This window comes from Sceloporus occidentalis, unplaced genomic scaffold (assembly GCF_023333645.1).
Source record: "Sceloporus occidentalis isolate IW3139 unplaced genomic scaffold, rSceOcc1.0.p SCAF_6, whole genome shotgun sequence".
NCBI classification, from domain to species: Eukaryota; Metazoa; Chordata; class Lepidosauria; order Squamata; family Phrynosomatidae; genus Sceloporus; species Sceloporus occidentalis.
Window position 1 is genome coordinate 36,251,761 of NW_028316986.1, and position 21,461 is coordinate 36,273,221.

At 38.8% G+C, this 21,461-nt stretch overlaps 1 protein-coding gene across 1 annotated transcript in view; it reads right to left on the reverse strand.

The window, feature by feature from the left end:
- USH2A (usherin) overlaps positions 1-21,461 on the reverse strand; it is a 665,032-nt gene that overhangs the window by 124,288 nt on the left and 519,283 nt on the right. The window contains exons 50-54 of the mRNA XM_089528326.1: positions 11,938-12,161; positions 9,446-9,656; positions 7,533-7,730; positions 7,074-7,228; positions 3,902-4,100 (exon numbers count right to left, since the gene is read on the reverse strand). Of these exons, the coding sequence (XP_089384452.1) occupies positions 3,902-4,100; positions 7,074-7,228; positions 7,533-7,730; positions 9,446-9,656; positions 11,938-12,161 (987 nt within the window). The remainder of the gene's footprint in view (positions 1-3,901; positions 4,101-7,073; positions 7,229-7,532; positions 7,731-9,445; positions 9,657-11,937; positions 12,162-21,461) is intronic.

Below are 21,461 nucleotides of genomic sequence, written 5' to 3' on the forward strand. Positions count from 1 at the left end.
GTTTTTCCTATCATCTGTATGCTGATGACACTCAGCTGTATCTTTCCACCCCTGACCTTTCTCTGGGGCTTGAACAGCAAGTTGTCTTGTCTTACAGCTCTGTCATTGGCGTTTGAAGCTCAACATGTCCAAGACAGAGCTTCTTGTCTTTCCACCGAAGCTCTCCCTCCAATGCTCCATTTCTGTTTCTGTCGACAACATCTCTATTCGACTGGTCCAGGAAGCCCGCAGTCTTGGTGTCCTTTTTTATTCTTGTCTGTCGTGTATACCCTAGATCCAGGCCACAACCAAGGCCTGTAGATTCTTTCTCTACAATATTGCTAAAATCCGTCCATTTCTTTCAGCCTCTACTACCAAGACTCTGGTCCACGCTCTGGTTGTCTCTCACAACCTCTCTCACCTCCGTCCTTTAATATCTGTCCAGCATTCAGCTACACGCTTTATTACATCCGCTCACCACTTTGACCATGTTTATCCTTTATTATAATCCCTTCACTGGCTCCCTTTCCCCTTCCGTATTCAGTATAAGCTTCTGCTGTTGACTTTTAAAGCCCAGCATGTGCTGGCTCCTCCTTATTTATCTAACCTTCTTTCTCCTCACCTTCCCACTTGTACCCTCTGTTCTAATAGTCAAGGTCTGATGTCTCAGCCTAGGTTTTCACTGCACCATCCTGGATTCGTCCCTTTTCACTTGCTGCCCCTCACTCCTGGAATCTCCTTCCCCTACGAACATGGCTCATAACGTCTTTAACCAGTTTCAAAACCGAGTTGAAGACCATCCTGTTCAGAGAAGCATTCCCAGGCATTGCGTGACTATTATTTGTTAAGTGACATTTTTAATTTGTTGCCTGCTTTACTTTATTGTACCCTTTCCTGTATTGTTATGTGTTATGTATCTGTATTATGCTATTATTTCTTAGATTGTATGGCATGGGCAGGTTTACTTTATTTTATTGTTTGTATGTACAGCACTGTGTAAGTCTACAGCGCTGTATAAATAAAGCATAATAATAATAATAATGATGTCAGAATTGTTCAGGTCAAGCCCGAAACCTCGCTGGAAGCCAAGATGACCAAAGTGAGGCTGTCGTACTTCGGACACATCATAAGAAGGAAGGACTCTTTGGAAAAGACAATAATGCTGCGAAAGGTGGAGGGAAGTAGGAAGAGAGAAAGGCCACAAGACAGATGGATGGACTGTTTTAAGGAGCTCACAGGTATGGGTTGCAGGAATTAAGCAGAGTAGTGGTGGACAGGGGGTCTTGAAGATGTCTCATCCATGGGACCGTCCTGAGTTGAGATCGACTCAAAGGCAGTTAACAACAACAAATAATCATGTTAGCCCTTGAAGTGCTACAAGAAGGCTGTTAACAAATATGTCTCCCCTTTGGGAATATAAAGTATTCATAAAATTCTCCAGCCATTTCTTTCACAAATATTCTAAACAATGCACACCATCTCTTCCATGGAATATATCCCAATGAACCTCTGTCTCTTTCAAAATAAAATTAGCCATAAAAAGCTTTTTCTTTTGACAATTCCATTATTCTGGTTGCCTTTAAGATACAAAGAAGAGACTTGGGAAAACAGTTTTCTGTTCTTGCTTTTGCTGCTGAAGAGGGCAGTCTTAGCTTTCTTTTAATACAATGCCCCTTAATTATTTTAGTCTCCCCCCAACCATCCCCCAATGCATTAGCGGGACCATTTGTAAAGGAGTAGTAACACAAAGTGAAACAATGCCATAACTGTCATCCAAATTGTTCTGTACAGAGTACTGGAAGTGTTCACTGATAAATGATATAAAAAGGTCTTTTATTGACAAGCTGCCATATGCTGTTTGCATTAGAGAATATGAGAAGATGATGGCTGGTGCCCCTCGATCCCAATGGCATTCAACTCAGAGCGATAGCAGAAAATGCTTCAGTTTACTTAAAGCATTGATAACACCTCTAAATAATTAACTGAGGACTTCCTGTCTTCAATTACTTAATGCTTTTTTTAACATCTTGAGAGGATTATAAGCAATTTATGGATTTCACATGACAAGCACATTCACCGCTATTCCCACAAAGCATTTATGGGATCATGTTTCCAAAGCTTTGATGTAATTAAAAATAAGCAGTGAGACAATGGTGCAGTGGCAAGGTGCAAGCCTCCTCATCTGCAATTTGTAAGGCCCTTGGATTCAAAGTCTCAGGGAACGCTAATGCTACAGCTTCATTAACGTTCAACTGTTGCTCTGGGAACAGCAAAGGTTTTTTTTTTGAAGAAGAAGAAGATGAAAAAATCAAAACACAAGTCTGCAGGGGCATGAAATGATGGTTAGTTCAAACATTTGAGATTGTGAAATAAGTACAGTTGTTTCAGTGAACATCATGAATTTAGAGAGTAGTAATTATTGCATTGCAAAAGCACTATCACAGCCTTGGGAGCAAAAAAGTAGGCTTGCCTTTGGACAGCAAGGGAAACTCCTTTCTACATATTAGTCTCTTCCAGATGTAAAAGGATACAAAACTGAATTAATACACATTCTTTTGCAACAGTTTTGGTATTAGAACCCCCCCCCCCCCCATGAACAAGAATGTCTTCCAATTTAGGACAAAGGGAAATCATAGTCTTCCTCAGCAACATGGCATAAGCAAGAAAGAGTGCATTCCTGAGTTGGGGAATGTTATTATTTGGACTATGACTTCCTGAATCCCCAAAACAACACAATGATGATGGACTGATACAGCAAGCCTTCTGTTGTAGCTTTAATGCTTAACAATGTTGCTTTAATGTTATAGCTTTAAAACTAAAGAATACATTTCTTTATATGCCAGACTGAATTGCAAGGAAACAAAACTTGAAGATAGTGCAGATTTCATAACAACAAAGGTTAATAATCTAATTTAGGGACCACAGCAAATGTTATTCTGTGCAGTGACCAACACAAATTGACACATTTGTCTGCTGGGTTTTCTCTCATGTGCAACGGCCTTTCTGAAAGTACTTACGAAAAAGTCCTGTGAGGAGAAATATAACATAGAGAAAAAAATACTCACCAGATGGTTCTCCCTATTCCCTCCCCCTCTTAAACTTGCAGGGACTTTTAAAAATATGTAAAAATATGTAGGCATGTTGAGACACTGACATCCTCCATTTGAACTGGTACATTTTCTCCATGTGAAGACCAGGTCTTTGTCTCATCACTTGGAAATTACTTGTTACAAGTGATGAAACCACCTTTTAGAGGTACTGTGGGGCCTTGGTATCCACAGGGATCAAGGACCCCCCCATGGATACCAGAATCTGTGGATGCTCAAGTCCCATTAAATAGAATGGTGTAATAAAATGGTGTCCCTTATATAAAATGACAAAATCAAGATTTGATTTTATATACATATATATTCAACCCATGGATGGCAGAATTCATGGATAAAGAATCTGTGGATAAGGTGGTCATGGTGGAGTTCCTCTAGCAAAACAAAGTAATAACTTGAGACAGCATTAATTTTGTGCATAATAAGTAATGTTTACTTGTTACTTTTTCTTGCTATTTTGGGGGATATTTTAAGGTGACATACCCCCCCTCCCGGTTTTTAGGATATTTTTTACTTCTGAAAGTGGGACTTTTTTTTTTTCAGAAGCAGCACTAAAAAGCAATGGGTAATAGAATGAGATGAGCAACTAAAAGCATCTATCCTTTATTCCATAAACAGGTGTTTGTTGGGAGGGGTCCACAACATGCTGCATATGAAATTGTTTGAAACAAGGTAACTTTCTAAGCTCTGCTCTGTTTCAACTTTAAAATATTTAAAATATTTATTTAGGACTGCAGCCATTAAAAAAAACCATATCAGAAGACAGCCTACTAAATATGACAATGAGATCATGCTTTTAATGTGTTTTCTACCCTTACCTGATACTGTATGCTGCATCTTGCCTGCAGTGTCATTGTGTATAAGACCTTTCCCAGTTTGACTGATCTGGTATTCTCTGATGATACCGTTTGGCTTTCTTGGTGCCGTCCAACTCAAATGCAATGCTGTTGCACTCAGAGCTGTAACTGTTGGTGGCTGAACACTCTCTGGGACTCCTTGGACAGTGACTGCAACTACCTGAACATACATGAATTAGACAGCAATTTATTGTAATAGTGCACGAGATACCTTGATCAATGAGAATGTCACTTCTAGTTTAAAATGGTGTTGTTTGCTCTGGCATATCATTACCACAGCCCTGTAGAACTAGTTACTTTTCTCCCTTCTTTTATTTCTCCCCCCTCCCCCAAACAGTGAAATCTGACCTTGAATATGCTTAGGTATGAGTCTAGGTGTACAATTTATCAAAACAGATTCACAGTGTTTTGTCTTCAGTGCAAAGCACCAGGCGAAGGGAAAATCTGGATGGCAGGTTGTCTTGCCATGATAACTCCCTTCCATATGGTTAATCAGTGTCTTTGCATTTTAACAGCCTGATTTCATATGGGTTTTATCACCAGTAAACATTGGCATAAACTTTGATGCCATTGCTACTCTTGCCCTTAGCCAGGGGTGCCATCAAAAGGGATTGCTGTCCCTTCTTCAGCTTACACAGGCACATGCAGTTTCCTGGAGAGCTAAGAGAGACTTATATTTCAATGGCAGCTTTACAAAGTATGAAGTACCTTTCCTAAATCAGGAATGGTATCTCTGTGACTCTTTCTTCTCCTCTCCTAAGGCCAATAGGTTTTTGATCACTGAAGTCAAGCTGAAAGGTTTCAAACATTTTGACAATTAGATTTAAGTAACTGGAGTAAATGGCCTTGTCATTGCTGGAAAAAAGACCAGACAGGCTCAGGTGGTTTACTGAACTGTTGTTTTGTCTCACACTACATCAAGAATAGTGAGGTACTGGGGGTGTGATTTGGTGTGTCTGTGCATGCATATGTAAAATACCAACTAGGATGGATTGGTTCAGATACAAGGTAACATGGTTAGTAATATTCCCTGTATTAGCCCACTAGATTGATGTGGCTGCAGGGGTTTACCATCCATCCTCAAAGCTTCTTCTGTTTTTAACTAAAATGAGAGATAAAATTGATGCTTTACCTATTCTGCCTAAGAGCTGGGTTTTCAGGCAGGAAAGCTGTTGCATGGAATTAAGCAGGGCTTTCTAGACAGGAAAGCCCTCACACATAATTCAGCTGTGCTTTACAGACAGGAAAGATGTTGTGTTAGTATATAGACTTAGTAGACATGCATAGATTTAACCTGTATATCCAGAGTGGGAAATGTCCAGGTTGGTAATGATTACTTTCTTTCATAGAATCATAGAGTTGGAAGACCACAGGACTATCCAGTCCAACCCCCTGCCACTCAGGAATGCACAAAGTACCCTATCCAACCTCTGTTTAAAAACCACCAAAGAAGGAGCTGCCACCACACTCTGAGGCAGCATAGTCCAATGTCAAACAACTTTTACTGCCAGGACGTTCTTTCTAATATTAAGGTGGAGTCTTTTTCCTATAGTTTGAATCCATTACTCCATACACTAGTCTCTGGAGGAGCAGAAAACAAGCTTGGTCCATTCTCAATATGACATCCCTTCAAATATTTAAACATGGCTTATCATGACACCTCTTAACTTTCTCTTCCCCAAGCTAAACATAGCTCCCTAAGCTGCTCTTTCACCATTTTTGTCACCCTCCATTGGACACCCTTCAGTTTGTCCACATCCTTCTTGAATTGTGGTGCCCAGATGTGCGTTCAGTATTCCAGCTGAGGTCTAGCCAAAGTAGAATAAGATCTAAGTAATGTATCCTAGACCTAGCTTGTGCCCTTGGCCCCACCTACCACTGGAATATTTTAATTATGTCCCTTCTCAAATTGGAATTCAGTCCCTATCCTGAAAAAGATTTGCTTATCCCTGTCCCATGCTGATGCTATAAAATTGAGAGTTTACATCCAGGATCCAGGAGCAGCATGGTTAACTGGTCTCAGAAATATTATTACCTAAATCCAGTTGCTAATTCCAACTACAGTAGAACAATTACCTCATAAGTGCTGACCTGCCTTTCAGCAACTGATTGAAGGAGTTAACTCTGGTTTGAAGTATCACATGTATTTAAGCCTAAATATGTAGTCATGTAGTAGGAGAGCAGCACTGGATGAGAGTCTCAAAAGCCCATTTTTTGGTAAAACTACCTGCGGCCAATCCAGAATGTGGACCAAAAATGCTGTAGGTGTGCCTACAGTTAGGCTAGAATAGGGGAGGGAAAGAAGTAGTCCTTCAATGTGTTGGACTGCAGTTCCTAGCATTCTTCACCACTGGCTATGCTGGCTAGGGCTGTTGGGAGTTGCAGTTCAGCAACATCTGGAATCTACCTCTTTCTCACTCCTGCACTCAAAAGCAGTATCCAGTATAGAAACTGGGCTTTTGTTCTTTTTTATTAACCAGGAGCATGGGACATTAACAAAGGAGTGTCCTAACCATTTGCCAAACTTGTTTGAATTACAAAGTTTCTGTTGTTTTGTGCCTTCAAGTCAAAAATCCTGCTCCTGGGGATCTGCTATTGCTTTGCAGGTGAGCACTCTACCAGGTTGGCTGTCACTCCCTTAACCACAGCTTTTGTCTATCATTCCTTTCCTGGGTTGTTCTTGTTATCCATTAATGCTTTCTTGGATTGCCTTTCTCTCACTCTGGGTAGACCTCCCCCTTTCTCTGAGGCATCTTCTGTCTTTACTCTTGAGGGCTCAGGTTCTGCAGAGCAGCTGGATCTTTATTATTCCCAAGGGGTTAATACTTCTCCTCACTTAGTGACTCCATTCCTAAGTGGCTACTAAGTCTGCAAATTCCATCCAATTATGCAAAAGAGAACAAATATCAACCATTTTGTATTAACTAGGATAGTCAATTAGAGGCAAAGGCTTTGTATTTCTCAATCTCAGATAGCTCATTTCCATTGAAGTGGACTGGTTTCAACCAAAGTGATTTTCTTTGAAAACATTAAACTGGAATCTGAATTAAAATTGGGCATATGTGCATATCCTTATTTGCCTCTGTGCATTATAACTGTGTCTGTACTCATACAGAGTGAAGAAGGTACTCACCTTGCTACTATCTGCACAGCCAGCAACAGTACAAGCACGCAACTGATATATGTATTCCTGATATGGCTGGATACCACTGGTATCCATGAAGCTCAGCTCTTTTCCTCTGAAACGCTCAACCCCATTTCGGAGAATAATGTAATGAATAATGATACCTTGCCAAAAAGAGGGGGAAAAAACCAATGTTCTTGTGAAGACATACCAATTCATTGTCAAACTACTTTTAGAAAATGTTAGAATACAAAGAGGTAACTTTTTATATATCATGGGAAGAACATCCAATGATACTGACTTTATTGAGTACAGACAAACAAGATAAAAATCACAAGCACTCATGTATACAGTTTTCTGGTGATTTATATTTGCTTAGTGTATTATTTCATAGCAAATTTTACTGGGCATATCTGATCATGAAAGCTAATCATCAGATTATACAGTAATTTTTTAAAATCAAAATACCATTTAGGTGACGGGGTTCTTCCCAGTTTAGAAAGATTATGTCTTCCCGATTATCCACTTTGGTCCACTGGGGTGGACTTATACCTTCAGGTACATCTTGTTTAGTTGTAGCACTTCCAATTTCGCTTAAACTTTTCCCATATTTGTTCCATGCAGCTACCCGGTATTCATATGTAACATAAGGCTCTAGGTTCTGATCTAGGAAGTAAAAATATTTATGAAAGTCTTTCTGTCTTATAATTTAACATTTTAATTTAGCTATTACTGAAAAAGGTAAAAAATAAAAGTGCAAAGGCAGGATTAATGCTGAACATAAAGAAAACAAAAATAATGACCACAGAAGAAATACATAAATTCAATTGGGACAATGAGGAAATTGAAATAGTCAAAGAATTCCCATATCTTGGATCAAACAGCAACCAAAGTGGAGACTGCAATCAAAAAGTAAGAACAAGAAGACTAGGAATGTGTGGGACAGCTATAAAAGAACTTGAAAAGATTCTGAAATGGAAAGATATGCAATTGAGCAGAATCATCCAGGCCATTGTATTCCCCATTGCCATGTACAGATGTGTGAGCTGGACAGTGAAGGAAGCAGACAAAAAGAAAATCAATTCATTTGCAATGTGGTGCTTAAGAAAAATGCTTAGGACAGCCAAAAAGTCAAACAAATGGATCATTGGACAGATCAAACCAGAACTCTTCTTGGAGGCCAAGATGATCAAGTTGAAGCTGTTTTACTTTGGCCACATAATGAGAATGCATGGATCACTAGAAAAACAATAATGCTAGGAAAGGTAGAAGGTAGAAGAAAGAGAGGAAGACCACATGCCAGGTGGATGGACTCAATCAGAGGGGTCACAGGCATGGGTTTGCAGGGGTTGAGCAGATTAGTGGAGGATAGGGAGTCTTGGAGGTGTCTCATCCACAGGGTCACTATGAGTCAGGGCTGACTCTAAGGCAGCTAACAACACAGCAAAGGTCAGTTCCCCAGACTAGGTTCTGCTCTGATTCACTTTTCTCTCCCCCCTCTTTTTTTTTTTTTTTTTTTGTTTTGCATTGCTTTACCTTTGATTCCATCCCACTGAATTTTTGTTGTTGTTGTTTATCTTAAAGTCATTTGCCATGTATGATGACCCTAAGGCAAACCTATCATGGAGGTTAGTTTAGAATCTAAATAGAGACATCCATGGTGTGGGGGGAAATAGTCAGGCAGACATTGTGCTCCATCTTATATAACAACAGTAGAGCTCAAGGTTATCCAGTGAACCTGATTGGCATGAAATTCAGGACAGACAAAACTGGAGCTAAATCATCACAAAGTGCATAATTAATTTATGGAATTTGCCACAAAATATGATGATGGTGACTAGCTTAGTTGGTTTTAAAAAACTGAATAGACAAATTCACAGAAGGTTAACTTTCCCTGGCTACTTACTGTCTTGATGATTAGGTGCAGTCTCCAGTTGCTGGGAGTTAGGGAGGAGAAGATAAACAGCAAGGGAGGACTTGCTGTCTTCAATTTCCACACTGGGCTTCCAAGAGGTATCTGAAGGGTCATTTTAGGGATGGTCTGAATGAATCCTTCTCTGATTAGATTCTTTTGGACTTTTTTCCCCTATTCTTATATTTTTTTTAATAGTGTTTTTAACCAAAGTACTGGTAGATAGATTTTATTTCCCACAGATCTCTACAATCAACTAGTCATTTGATGGAATTTACACTCTAGTCCAGGGCTGGGCAATTGTGGCCTTCCAGATTATTTTGGACTGCAACAACCACATTCTCTCTCCATTGTCTGTGCTGGTTAGGTCTGATGGGCATGGTGTGTGAAATCATCTAGAGGGGTACAGTTGTCCATCTCTGATCTAAAACTGTGAATCTCACAATTAAGGGATGTCATATGCTTTTACCTGTGAAAGAATATTGAGTGGGCCCCCCTGTGTAGACCCTCTCCTCCAAAGCTGGACACATGCCTTCATCTTCTTTATTCCTCAAATTACCCCAGGAGCTTTTGATCCAAGAACATATATGAGCATGCTTGTCAAAATCACATTGCCCACAGTATGCTGTCGCTTCCATGGATATAGGGCACAAAGTGCTTGCTTTGCATTCTTCTTTTACCTATAACATTAATTACCAAAACCATCACCATCGTCACCACCATCATGATAATTATTTATATCCCATCTTTTCCCAATACCAAGATGGCTAACAGAGTATTCAAAGTGGAACATATTAAAAGCATAAAAACATCAATAAAATATATAAACATTATCTTAAAACTAAACAATCTGTAGAATTAAAACCATTACAACCAATAGCAGAATATTAAAAGCAGCAAAATAACACAACCATTAAAAATCCATTGAGCCAATTACTGAAAGATTGCTGGATTAAAAAAAAAAATTAGCAGAAGGAGAACAAGGAGGAAGTCATTTTATTTAATCAAGAAAGTGAGTTCCAAAATCTGGGAGCAGCCACTGAGAAGGCCCTCCTTATTCACACCAAAATGCCTAGAAAAGGCAGTGGTACTGGGAAAAGGGCCTTCCCTGAAGATGTTAGAACTTCAGCATACTCTTATTTGGTGAGATACAGGCCTTCAGAGATGCTGGACTTGAGCCATAAAAGCAATATATAGCCATGATCGACACCCAGCGTTTTCTTAAATGGATTTCCAGTTTCCTTTCATTTAGAGGGTAATGAAAAGATAGGGATGAGAGCCACATGCAATTTTTCCCTCTTAAAATATATTGATATTGCTTAGATCTTAATCCCACCCCAGCCCAGATTAGTTATCATAGGATATTCTGTTGGTGAGTGGGAAGTTATGTAAACAAGCAAACAAAACAAAAATAAAAACAAATAATCAAAATTCTATAGTAATGTTGGTGTAAGATATCTTTAAACAACAGAAAAATATTTTGATTGACAGGTGACAGTTGAGAGTTGACAGCTGACATGTTCGGTTGGTTGAGAATTATAGCTGAAGCAGCAGAGTGTATTTGATTGCTGTGTGTGGACTAGGTTTGGAGCTGGGAAGCAGAATTTGAAGTTGATTATAAGTCAGAGGTGTGTGTGTATGTGACAGTGTGCGTGTATACTGTAGTATTTTTATATATATATATATATATATATATATATATATATATATCTGAAGATAAAATTCTCCAGGAACCTTGGATGAATCAACTGTGATTGTTTCTTTTAAGTATGAAAAGTGGTCAGTGCACTACCAATACCAATAGCTGTGGGGTTTTTTTTGTTTGCTTGTTTTTATACTCTGCTCTGTACATTGTTTTTTTGCTGTAGTTGGGTGATTTTTACCCAGACTGTGGCTGGAGTTGGCCTTGTCCTAAATATTATTACTGGCCGAAAAGTAATTCTATTGCACATTTCTACCATAAGCCTGCTGAGTGTACTCCACACACACCCCCCCAACATAGGGTTTTTTTTTGGTATACAGTGCTGTGATTTTTATCTTGTGCTCCATTGCATTTGCAAGTTGTCTCCACCACAAAGGCAAATATAGAGGAACTACTGTTTAGGGACAATGGAAATAACATTATAGTAGAATGTCTCAACTGGTGACACAAAGCACACCCATAAATCTTGGTACCTATCCTCCATTTTACCAATGCTTTCAATATTTTATCCATCCAATGCACTCAGACCAGAGTCCATTTCACATTTCAGAGTACTGCTATGATTTGATTTGAACTACTATGGGTGTATCATATGGAAACTTGGGTTTTGCAATTTGGTGAGGTACTAAAGCTCTCTGGCACATAATTCTAAATGCCTCCCCCAAACTACAAGCTCCAGGATCTCACAGGATATTGCTATAGCAATTATATTGAAATCACAGCTCTATAACTGTATAATGTGAAAGGATCCAAGCTTGCATCATAACAGAAATGAAATTCTGGCTTATTTTGTAAGCTTGTCCAGTGGCTATAGTATTTTTCTTTTGAATCCACCAAGAATTAAAAAAAGAAAGAAAGAAAAGAACAGAAAGAAAAAAAAAGACAAGGCAGTAAGACATACACTACAATAAAATTTAAGAATCTCTAGTTGTGTCACCAGGAACTAAGAACTCATCACACAATGGAAGGCAGTTACACACACATACCAGCCAGGTAGGAATGCAAACTTTTAGTCCTCTGCTAATCTGAAGTGCTGAGCAACACTTCACAAGAAGCAGCTAATCATTATTAATTCCTTTAGAATTCACTGCAATAACATCAATCATGGCAAACTCATTCGGTATTAATATGGATGTAATGTGAAAATGAATAATGCACAGAGGAGTTTTTATATTCCTATTTTACAAAAATAGTTATGAACAATGTATTTCTCTTTCCATTGTCAAATCAGAACCACCAAGAGGTTTTCTATCAATTACCTTCATCGTCATTCCAGCTGAAATCCTGTCAGAACAAACATATTTCAAAGGATTATATCCAAGTCCATTACAACATTCCTCGCTTTTTGGAATAAGTTCAGTCTCACAGCATTTTAATGGCGCTGGGTCATTCTTTTTAATGTGGGCTTTAGACTCACCACTGGAAGATGTGCAGCATATGGTACTTGACATATTCACATATTCATGTCCACAACAGAACATTCCTACAACAATAAAACATTATATATGAATGTGAAAAGGGGAGAAAGTGGAGGAAATACTTAGAATGCTATAAAATATAGCATAAAACCGTCAGAATGAAGCACCTACTGATATTGCGCAAAAAGGTATCTAAAGTGGTACTTAATTTTGAATTTAAGATGACTAAACTGATAGGCTATTGTTCAGTGGCCAATTCTGGTCATCAGAAAGACATAAATGGTTCTTTGTGTGGAATAGAAAGATGTTAAAATCTGCAGTTCACAATGATATATGCCAAGTGGAATTACCATTTTGTTTTTCACAACAAAAGAGGCATTTCAACTGGCACTTAAACTTGGGGGAAACAGTGGTCTGCATTCTGTTGTTGCCCCTAACAAGAGCAGATCCACTGAATCAATGGCATTTACCTATATGTTGACTAACCTTTCAACAGTTGATTGAATGGGTCTACTGTAGTTGGAAGAACCAAGAGAATGCCAGACAGTTTTTCTGCATGCCATTGTCTTGGGATGAAACCAGATGGAGCAGAAAAACTGGGTTTCCCAGTGTGTGGGGAGAATATGCTGATCACACTGCTGGTTCCCACAATGGGCAACAGCGAACACACAGTTCACACCACCTCCCTCCCACTGTGAGGACAGACCCACAATCCACATTGAGCCATTTTTTTTTTTTTTGCTGTTCTGTCAGTTACACATGTGCACAAGTGTATGACACTCTACTAGCAGCAGTCAATCACATCCCTCATCCCAGCTAGCTGCCATCTCATTAGATGCTCCATACAGCTATCTGTTCAATTGCAAAATTGGGCTGGCCGTATGGTATATCAGTGTGCCCAGTGACACAGTGACACAACACAATAATGGAGACATCACTTTATCTTGCTTATTTTATCAGATCTGGCTATGGGAACACATGCCTTGTTTATATCCCATTTGGACTATTGTAACGTGTTCTGTGTGGGGCTGCCCTTGAAACTGTTCACAAACTGCAACTTCAGAAAATTCTGCTGCCAGGCTGTTGACCAGGGACACATTCCCACTTACAAATAAATTGCTTTGCGAACTGAATCAATGGATTGGTTCAGCAGCGGAGCGTGGTTCAGACTACATTTGCTGTGATCACATTTTCTTGCTGCAAAATAAAATAAAATAACCCACTTGTGGTTCACATTCACAAATGAATTGATTCAAAAAGGACCCACTACAGCTAGGCAAATTTAAATTGATTCCGATCTACATCTGGTTCACACTTGCGCGGAATCAATGTATCCAAAAAGATGTGGAAAAAAATCAGTGTCAAAAAGATGTGGGTTAAATGGGTCTAGTGCATGGCCCCCCTCTCCGAATCACTTCAGCAATTCAGTTTAAGTGCGAACCAGGGTCATTTAAACCGATTCAAAACAATTTGGTTTAAAAGGTAGTGGGAATGAGGCCCAGGACTGGCTACAGGGATTATGTCACTACACTGGCTACTGATCCATTTCTGGGCAGAACTCAAGGTGCTGGTTTTGACCTTTAAAGCCCTAAACAGCTTGTGGTTCAGACTATCTGAAAGACTTTTGAGCTTATAGCACAGGCCCTAGAATGGGCCTGTCACATTACCAAAGGGGGCATCATGAGAATGGGAGGTGGCATAGAATGCATCTTACTGCACAGAAGAACACCGCCGCTGCTGCCTCCACTGACGGGAGTTCCCATCACGTTCCAGATGCATCCCAGAGGGGGCGATTTTCAGGAAAGGTTTGGAAGTGTCCTTGAAAGTTGCCCCCTCTGGGATGCATCTGGAATGGGATGGGAACTTTTGGTGGCGGCGGTGATGTGCCCCGTGCGGTAAGATATGTTCCTTCCATTCCCATCACGCCCCCTTTGGTAACGCGACAGGCCTGTTCTAGGGCCTGTGTGATAAGCTTTTGTATCTCCATATACAAGCCAGCCCGAGAGCTTAGATCCGCAGGAGAGAGCTTTCTCTCAGTCCCACCATCTTCACAAGTGTGGTTGGTGAGGATTTAGGAGAGAGCCTTATCTGTGGCTGCTCCCAAACTGTGGAATTCCCTGCCATGGGAAGTCAGGTTGGCCCCCTCTAGCAGCTGAAGACATTTTTATTTAGGTGAGCATTTTGGTGGGTAGATTTTATTTGAGTAATGTGATGTGTTGTTTTAATGTTGAATGATCTTTACTGTTTTTAACTAAGCTGTTTTTATTTATGTTTTAATGTTAGTAGTATTTAATTTATTTTTTAACTTTTTTGATCAATGTTTTGGCTTTGTCTTTTTCATATATTGTAACCTGCCTTGAATCCCATTGTGGGAGAAAGGTGGGATATAAATCCTCTAAATAAATAAATAAATAAATAAATAAATACTCTCTGCAGTTCACCAACTCAAGGAGAGGGTTGCCGCCATGAAGGGCCTTGTCAGGAAGATCAAAGGAAGCCTCCAATCCCTCCTGGAACAATAAGCACCTGTACAGCCATGATGGCCCACCAGTACATACCCCCTTTCTCTTCCCTTCATGGCCTCCTGTTGGACCAGCCAATTTGTTAATGTCTTTATTAAATCAATTTTATTGTTGGTAATATGTTTGTCATCATTTTGCATCATGGGGAGTGTAATAGGTTGATGGTGCTTTTCAACCCTTGCACTTTTGCAAGTGATTCATGGGCAGGTGGCAAAAAAATTATAGCCAGCAATGGTGCTGGTGGTTGCATGGCCCTCTTCTCCCATCTCCATACCAGCACATAGTCTGCACGTTGATGCAATAGTTTCCTCTTCCTGGCTTGAATCAGAGCAATGAGGGTTTTGTTTGTTTGTGTTGCTCTGGTGTTAAGCCCTGGAGCATGGCTTGGAGCCATTTTCTTTTTGTTTCATGTGTCATCTGCACAGGTGAATTTTGAAGTGAGGAAAGGCCATTTCTTTCAGTCTGTGTAAATAAGCCATTGGTTAGTCTCAATTATGGTAGCCCCATTCAATCAACTGTTGAATGGCTAGTCAACATATAGGTAAATCCCATTGGTTCAATGGGTTTACTCTATTCAAGATTGAATAACTGAAGAGGAAATCAAAGCCTGTTTCCCAACTGCATACATAAAAAAGGAAAATGTGCTTTGTTTTAGGAATAATCACACCCCTTAACTTATTTATTTTGAAGTTCCATTACTTCTTGTGTTCCTCTTCAGCTATTTTCTGTCAGAGAGGAAAATTTCAAACTGTTGAATGTGGACTTGGCATGAAAGAAGAAAATTTGAGAAAAACAGTTTGCATTTTTGAAAATAAGCAAGCATAAGCATAAAAATAATTTCAAAATTTCAAAAAGGTTTTTATACTAATTTTATCAAAGTATTCCTTTTTACAAAAATTAACTTAGGTGCAATGTAGCAACAGTATAATAAGCTAATAAGCTATGCATCAGCAAGATGACACTTCTCCCAGTATCTTTGGTAAGGATCTCAAAATACAGAATAACTACAGATTCTGAGACAGTCATCCTGTTCTGTAACAGGATTTAACCAGATCTCCAGTGTATATAGAGAAAGATTTAATAAGCATCTTTAATTCATTACCTGCTCCTCCTCCTCCTCTTCCCACCTACCATCATTTGAACAAATTATTACATTATCTGGGAACACTGAACAATCTGGGTGCAGCAAACAGAATCTTGATGCAAAACACAAGTTCTATAGGTATGATTATGGGACAGTCCATTTCCCAGGGAGATTGTACATAAAGGAGGATATGTGTGCTGGATTTACACATAGTCCTGTTATCAGTGAGACTGGGATTGGAACCTGCCCTGGTTATTTTGCTCCTGTATCAAGATTTAGACTATCTGCATAAGGCCCATGAGGAAGGGAAGAGAGAATTTCATAGGAAAACTGAGATCATGAATACCAGATGGAGCGTGATCACACTAGCATTAGTGTGACTCAGTGTGGTAACTCATGGTGTCACCTGCCAGCATTGACTTCCTACTGTACCTCACCATATAGAATCCTTAGTAAAAAAAAATGTACTAATGCTACTCATACATTATAATTTCCATATATCACTGAATTTAATGGTAATAGTTGTGGCATAGCAACTAGTAAAATTAAATTTTTACCTTTACATTACAATATCATATGCATGACTCGAATGCATTTATATGTATATAGTTTCACGTGGTTAAAGTGTGAAATTGGTAAGATGTGATATTTTAAAAGAAAATTTTAAAAGAATATATTTTTACAAATTATTTTTTAATTTTTAAAACTAAATTAAAAAAAAATTTTTTTTTAAAAATGGGTACTTTTTCTCCTCCAAATGAACTTCTTTCCACTCTTAGGCATTTTAATGTGATGCAGGCGAATACTACAGCCCATTCATGCCAAAAGGGAAGCTGTTCAGGAAACTGTAACTTCCTAAGGTGCGGTCCGTATCCCCCGAGTGATGCCCCTACAACTCAGTGGAAGAGCAGTGCAGAAGAACTGAGATGAATCCCTGGCATCTCCAGTTAAGCTTTGGAACTGACTTATAGAATAGAATCACAGAAGCATAGAATCATAGAATAGAATTGGAAGAGACCGAAGGGCCATCCATTCCAACCCCCTGCCATGCAGGAACTCTCGATCAAAGCATCCCCGACAGATGGCCATCCAGCCTCTATTTAAAGACCTCTAAGGAAGGAGACTCCACCACACTCCAAGGGAGTGTGTTCCACTGTCAAACAGCCCTTATTGTCAGGAAGTTCCTCCTAATGTTGAGGCACAATCTCTTTTCCTTTAGTTTGCATCCATTGTTCTGGGTCCTAGTCTCTGGAGCAGCAGAAAACAAGCTAGCTCCTTCCTCAATATGGAATCCTTCAAATACATTTAAACAGGGCTATCATATCACCTCTTAACCTTCTCTTCTCCAGGCTAAACATCCCCAGCTCTCTGAGTCGCTCCTCATAGGGCAAGGTTTCCAGACCTTTCACCATTTTGGTCACCCTCCTTTGGACACACTCCAGTTTCTCCACATCCTTTTTAAATTGTAGTGACCAGAAATGGACACAATATTCCAGGTGGGCCTGACCAGAGCAGAATAGAGTGGCACTATTACTTCTCTACACTGGTGTTTTTCTGATGGTACTTTTGTTCCATCTGACTTGGAAATTGATTACTGATAGGGAAAAGGCTTTTAATAATATGTAATATTGTCTGCATTTGTGTTTTGTTAAAAAAACACAACAGGTATGCTTTTACATTGCTTTTAATTTTACTGGCTATTTAATTCTATTTTAACTTTTGTGCATTTTAGCAATGTAAATTTTAATCTTTTTGCAAGCAACCTTGAGTTCAGGTGCTGAGAGGGGAAAGCAGACCATCAATCAATCAATCAATCATACATAATAAAACAAGGATCATAAGTGATGATGGGCAAGGTCTGTCTTTTTCTCAAGACCCTAGGAAGTTACTCCCAATCAGAACAGATAATGCTGATTTAGACAAACAGCCATATCTATTATAAAGGATATTCCTATGTTCCTAAAGCCTTTTTAGAATAAGAATGGTACCTGTACCCAAACTGCTCTCTCACTAAAGTAGACAGGAGCCAGAGGTTTGAACAAGGCTTGTGCCAAGCAGCCGTCTGGATCTCTGCTGCAGCAGAGGCTTCTTGGCATGACGCCATCTGGCTTCCCTAGGGCAGCTGTGGAGTCAATTTACAACTGCTCCAGGGAGAAGAAAACCATCTGGAACCACCCTAACATTCCAATCCTAATATTTGTTGCACCAGCATGTACATTCTAAAATCATGCACAACAAAAAGCCGTAGGAATGTCATGTCACAAATCAGCTGTCCAATAATACAGATGCGATGCTGGCATTCATATTAAGGCAAGTACAAGAGAACAAAGATGACAAGCAGAAAAGCAGAGGTATCTATAACTCAAGAAATCCTACTTTTAGTTTTCTGTTGGTTTTTAAAAAATCATTTGTCATTAGTTCTTCATTTCTCTTATATATTGGGGAGGGGGGCATGTGGGTTTGCATGCTGCTTAGATTTATCAAGTCACAGACTAAAAGACACAGTGACCTCACTGTGAACTGCACCTCTCTCTCTCTTCTTTGTACAGATGCTATATGCTATCTGCAGATGCAGAAGATCTACTGTAATATAAAACAATCTTCCAGCATGGCAGACCATCCTTGGTCCTTCTGCATTTATGTCAGTATTTATAAACCGGCACAATAGAACTTATTGATCAAGCAGGGATCACGTTAACAATTCTGTCCAGAGGTAGAAGGGAACTTTTATGAAACCATGAAAAGAAATTAGGATAAGCGTACCTTTTAGAGAGAAGATTGCTGTGATAATTATGCCTAAAAGTTGTTCTTCCTTATCTAGGGCTATAGTATGGAGTGTAATTATTGCAATGGTTAATATGGCACTGCTTAAACTGAGCAGTACGTAAGGTGCTTGCAAATTTCGAATACATAGAGATTTATAGAAAGTAAAGTGCGTTGTGGCAAGATCAAACTTACTATGTGAAACATTTTAAATTTACCAATATGTAGTAGCAGACAGAGTCGAGCAAGAAATTCAAATGTCAGCTGAGTTACCTTCTGACAGTTGAACTAGAAGAGGGGAATCATTATCTTGTTCCTCATCTTTACAGCAAAATATTATCTGACCTAGACTCTTTGCTAGATTAAATGCCCTCAGGATGTTGTATAAGTGATATGTTCCAGGCTAGTCTTTCTATCCTGCCTTAATTCCATTTGGCAGTTTTGCATGATAATATATATGGAAGAATAACTCTCCCTATATATGCCTACTTGAGGACTGAGGTCCTCCTCTGTGTCCCACCAGTGAAGTCAATCTACTGTGTGAGGATATGGGAGAGGGCCTTCCTGCTGTGGCAACCCATCTGTGGAATGCCTTCCCCTTGAAGGAAGAAACTTGATCTGTGCCAAAGCTGGTTTCATTTAAATGCCAATAACATCACTTGGCACCTAATGTTAAATAACATTAAATACTTCAGGCCTTAGTGATTTATCTCAAAATGCTAATTCAGTTCATATGGTTTTAAAATGGTTAATCTTTTAAACCTGTTTTAATGTGCTAATCACATTTAATATGCTTTAGTTTTTGCTTTAAATCATTTTAACTTGCTTGCACTGATTTTCTTGTACACCACCCTGATATCTTTTGATATAGAATGGGATATAAATATTTGAATGAATGAGTGAATGGATGAATGAACAATATAATACCACATCCATTAGTGGTTTGTCTTGGCCAGCTTTGTAGCTTAATACCATATTAAAGTTTATTGGAAGAACCCTCTTTTGTGTTCTGCCAGCAGAGTCACTAGCCCTTTCTTGTTATGGCAGCCTTGTTGTGTAATGCTGTTAGAAACCCAGTCGGTGTCAATGTTGGCTTCATTTGGACTGAGGTAAATATGGCTATTTATTAAAGCCTTGGGCTCTAATGATTTTATCCAGTTTGTACATGTAAATAGTTTTAATGTGTTAGATAGTATAATATTCTTTAAGAGTACCTTTCATTGGTTTACATTGTTAGTTTGTTTAAAATTATTTAATGGTACATCACCCTGAGATCTTGGGATGTAGTGCAGGATATAAACAATTTTCCTAATAGAATAAATGAAATATTCTTGTATTTATATAACCTGAACAATAGCTCTCCTAAAATATTAGTACACATCATATGACAATACAGTGCTCAGTGGCAGCAGTCATTGTATCCCATCCTCTTTCTTAGAAGAGATGGAAAGGACATATTTGAAAAATGCTTAGAAGACATGATTGTTGGGTTTCTGGAAATGATGACAAAGAAACTTGGACTGAGCAGAATCTTTGCTATTTGGGACTTATTCTGCACAAAATTCACATTTGCAATTTTTGTGCAGAAAACAGCATTTTCTGCAGAGATATTCATGTTTCCACACAGATAATGATTTCTAAATAGAAAATGCTATTTTCTATGGAAAAATATCAAGTGTAAATTTTGCACAAAATTATTGTGAGTTGTGCAACAGTTATTGTGAACCAAACTGTGCACAAATCCTCAAAAACCACATAGATTTCAAAGACTTTCTTACAATGGGAATAATTTTTTTTAAAAAAAAAATCGCATTGCTTCCTTTGAGAACAAAATTAGTGAAAAATTACACCTCTACTTCTTAGCCAGTATTATGGATTAGATCAATCTGATAAACAAGTAGACTGTAACTTTGGGTCTATCTGTATTATATAATTATATCAGTTTCATACCACTAACTATCCTGGCGGCTTCATCCTATGGAAATCTGAGATTTGTACTTTGGTCCAGTACTTAGAATTCTTTTCTAGAGAGTTCTAGTGTCGTTATTCTAGGAAACAGACTAGAGCTCTCTAGCAAAGAGTCTGAAATGCTTCACCAAACTACAGATCCCAAGATGTCATAGAATAGAGCCCCAGAAGTTAAAATGGTACTAACTGTTACAGCTATATAGTGCAGATACAATATATGAGTGTGTGGATACATTACATGATGTGGGGGTGTTGTTGTTTTGAAAGCAAATGCAAGCATTTCAGCTGAGAGGCACTTCTGACAGGCAAAGTAAAATTTTGATAATGAATCGCCTTTTATTCTAGGGCAGAAAAAGAAAGCTGCATTCTCTCACTGAGAGGCTCATCTTTGTTCCAATGAATAAAATTTTTCAGCCAAGATTTCACTCACATAACAAGAAGTGACTCCCTTTCTAGTTTCTTTGGTAAACCATTACTTCTTTAATTATTATCAACCTTGTTCCAGCGTGATAAATTGCTAATTACTTAATACCCTAATCAGCGTTCATTCTTTGCACAGATAAACTGTGACAGCGCCATTAATTTAAATAGTAATTTCACTTAATGGCCAGAACGGCACACCAGATTTTTATGCAGCATTTTCTGAAGACTGCATCCATCACTGCAATATTCTGACATAAAGATGTCTGACGTGCACTAACTCACTTAGGGAGAGCAGATGTTGCTGAGCAGAGTTTGGTAGTAATTCCCATAGTGCATCACTTCAGCATGAATGAGCTGCAAATTCAGAAAAAGACATTCCTCTGAAACTGCACTGCATAGCCTTTGACCTTTGCCTAATTTATCAGATGTAGCACTTGACTTTTGAACCTTAACAGTGAAAATGTACAGTTTAGAACATGTCTACAAAGGGCCAGGGGTTGGGGAAAAGAATATAGGCTCATATATTACTGTTGCATTGGGTCACTTTTACGTGCACACACATACACACGAATATCCCAGAACACTTAATATGAATGGACAAAACA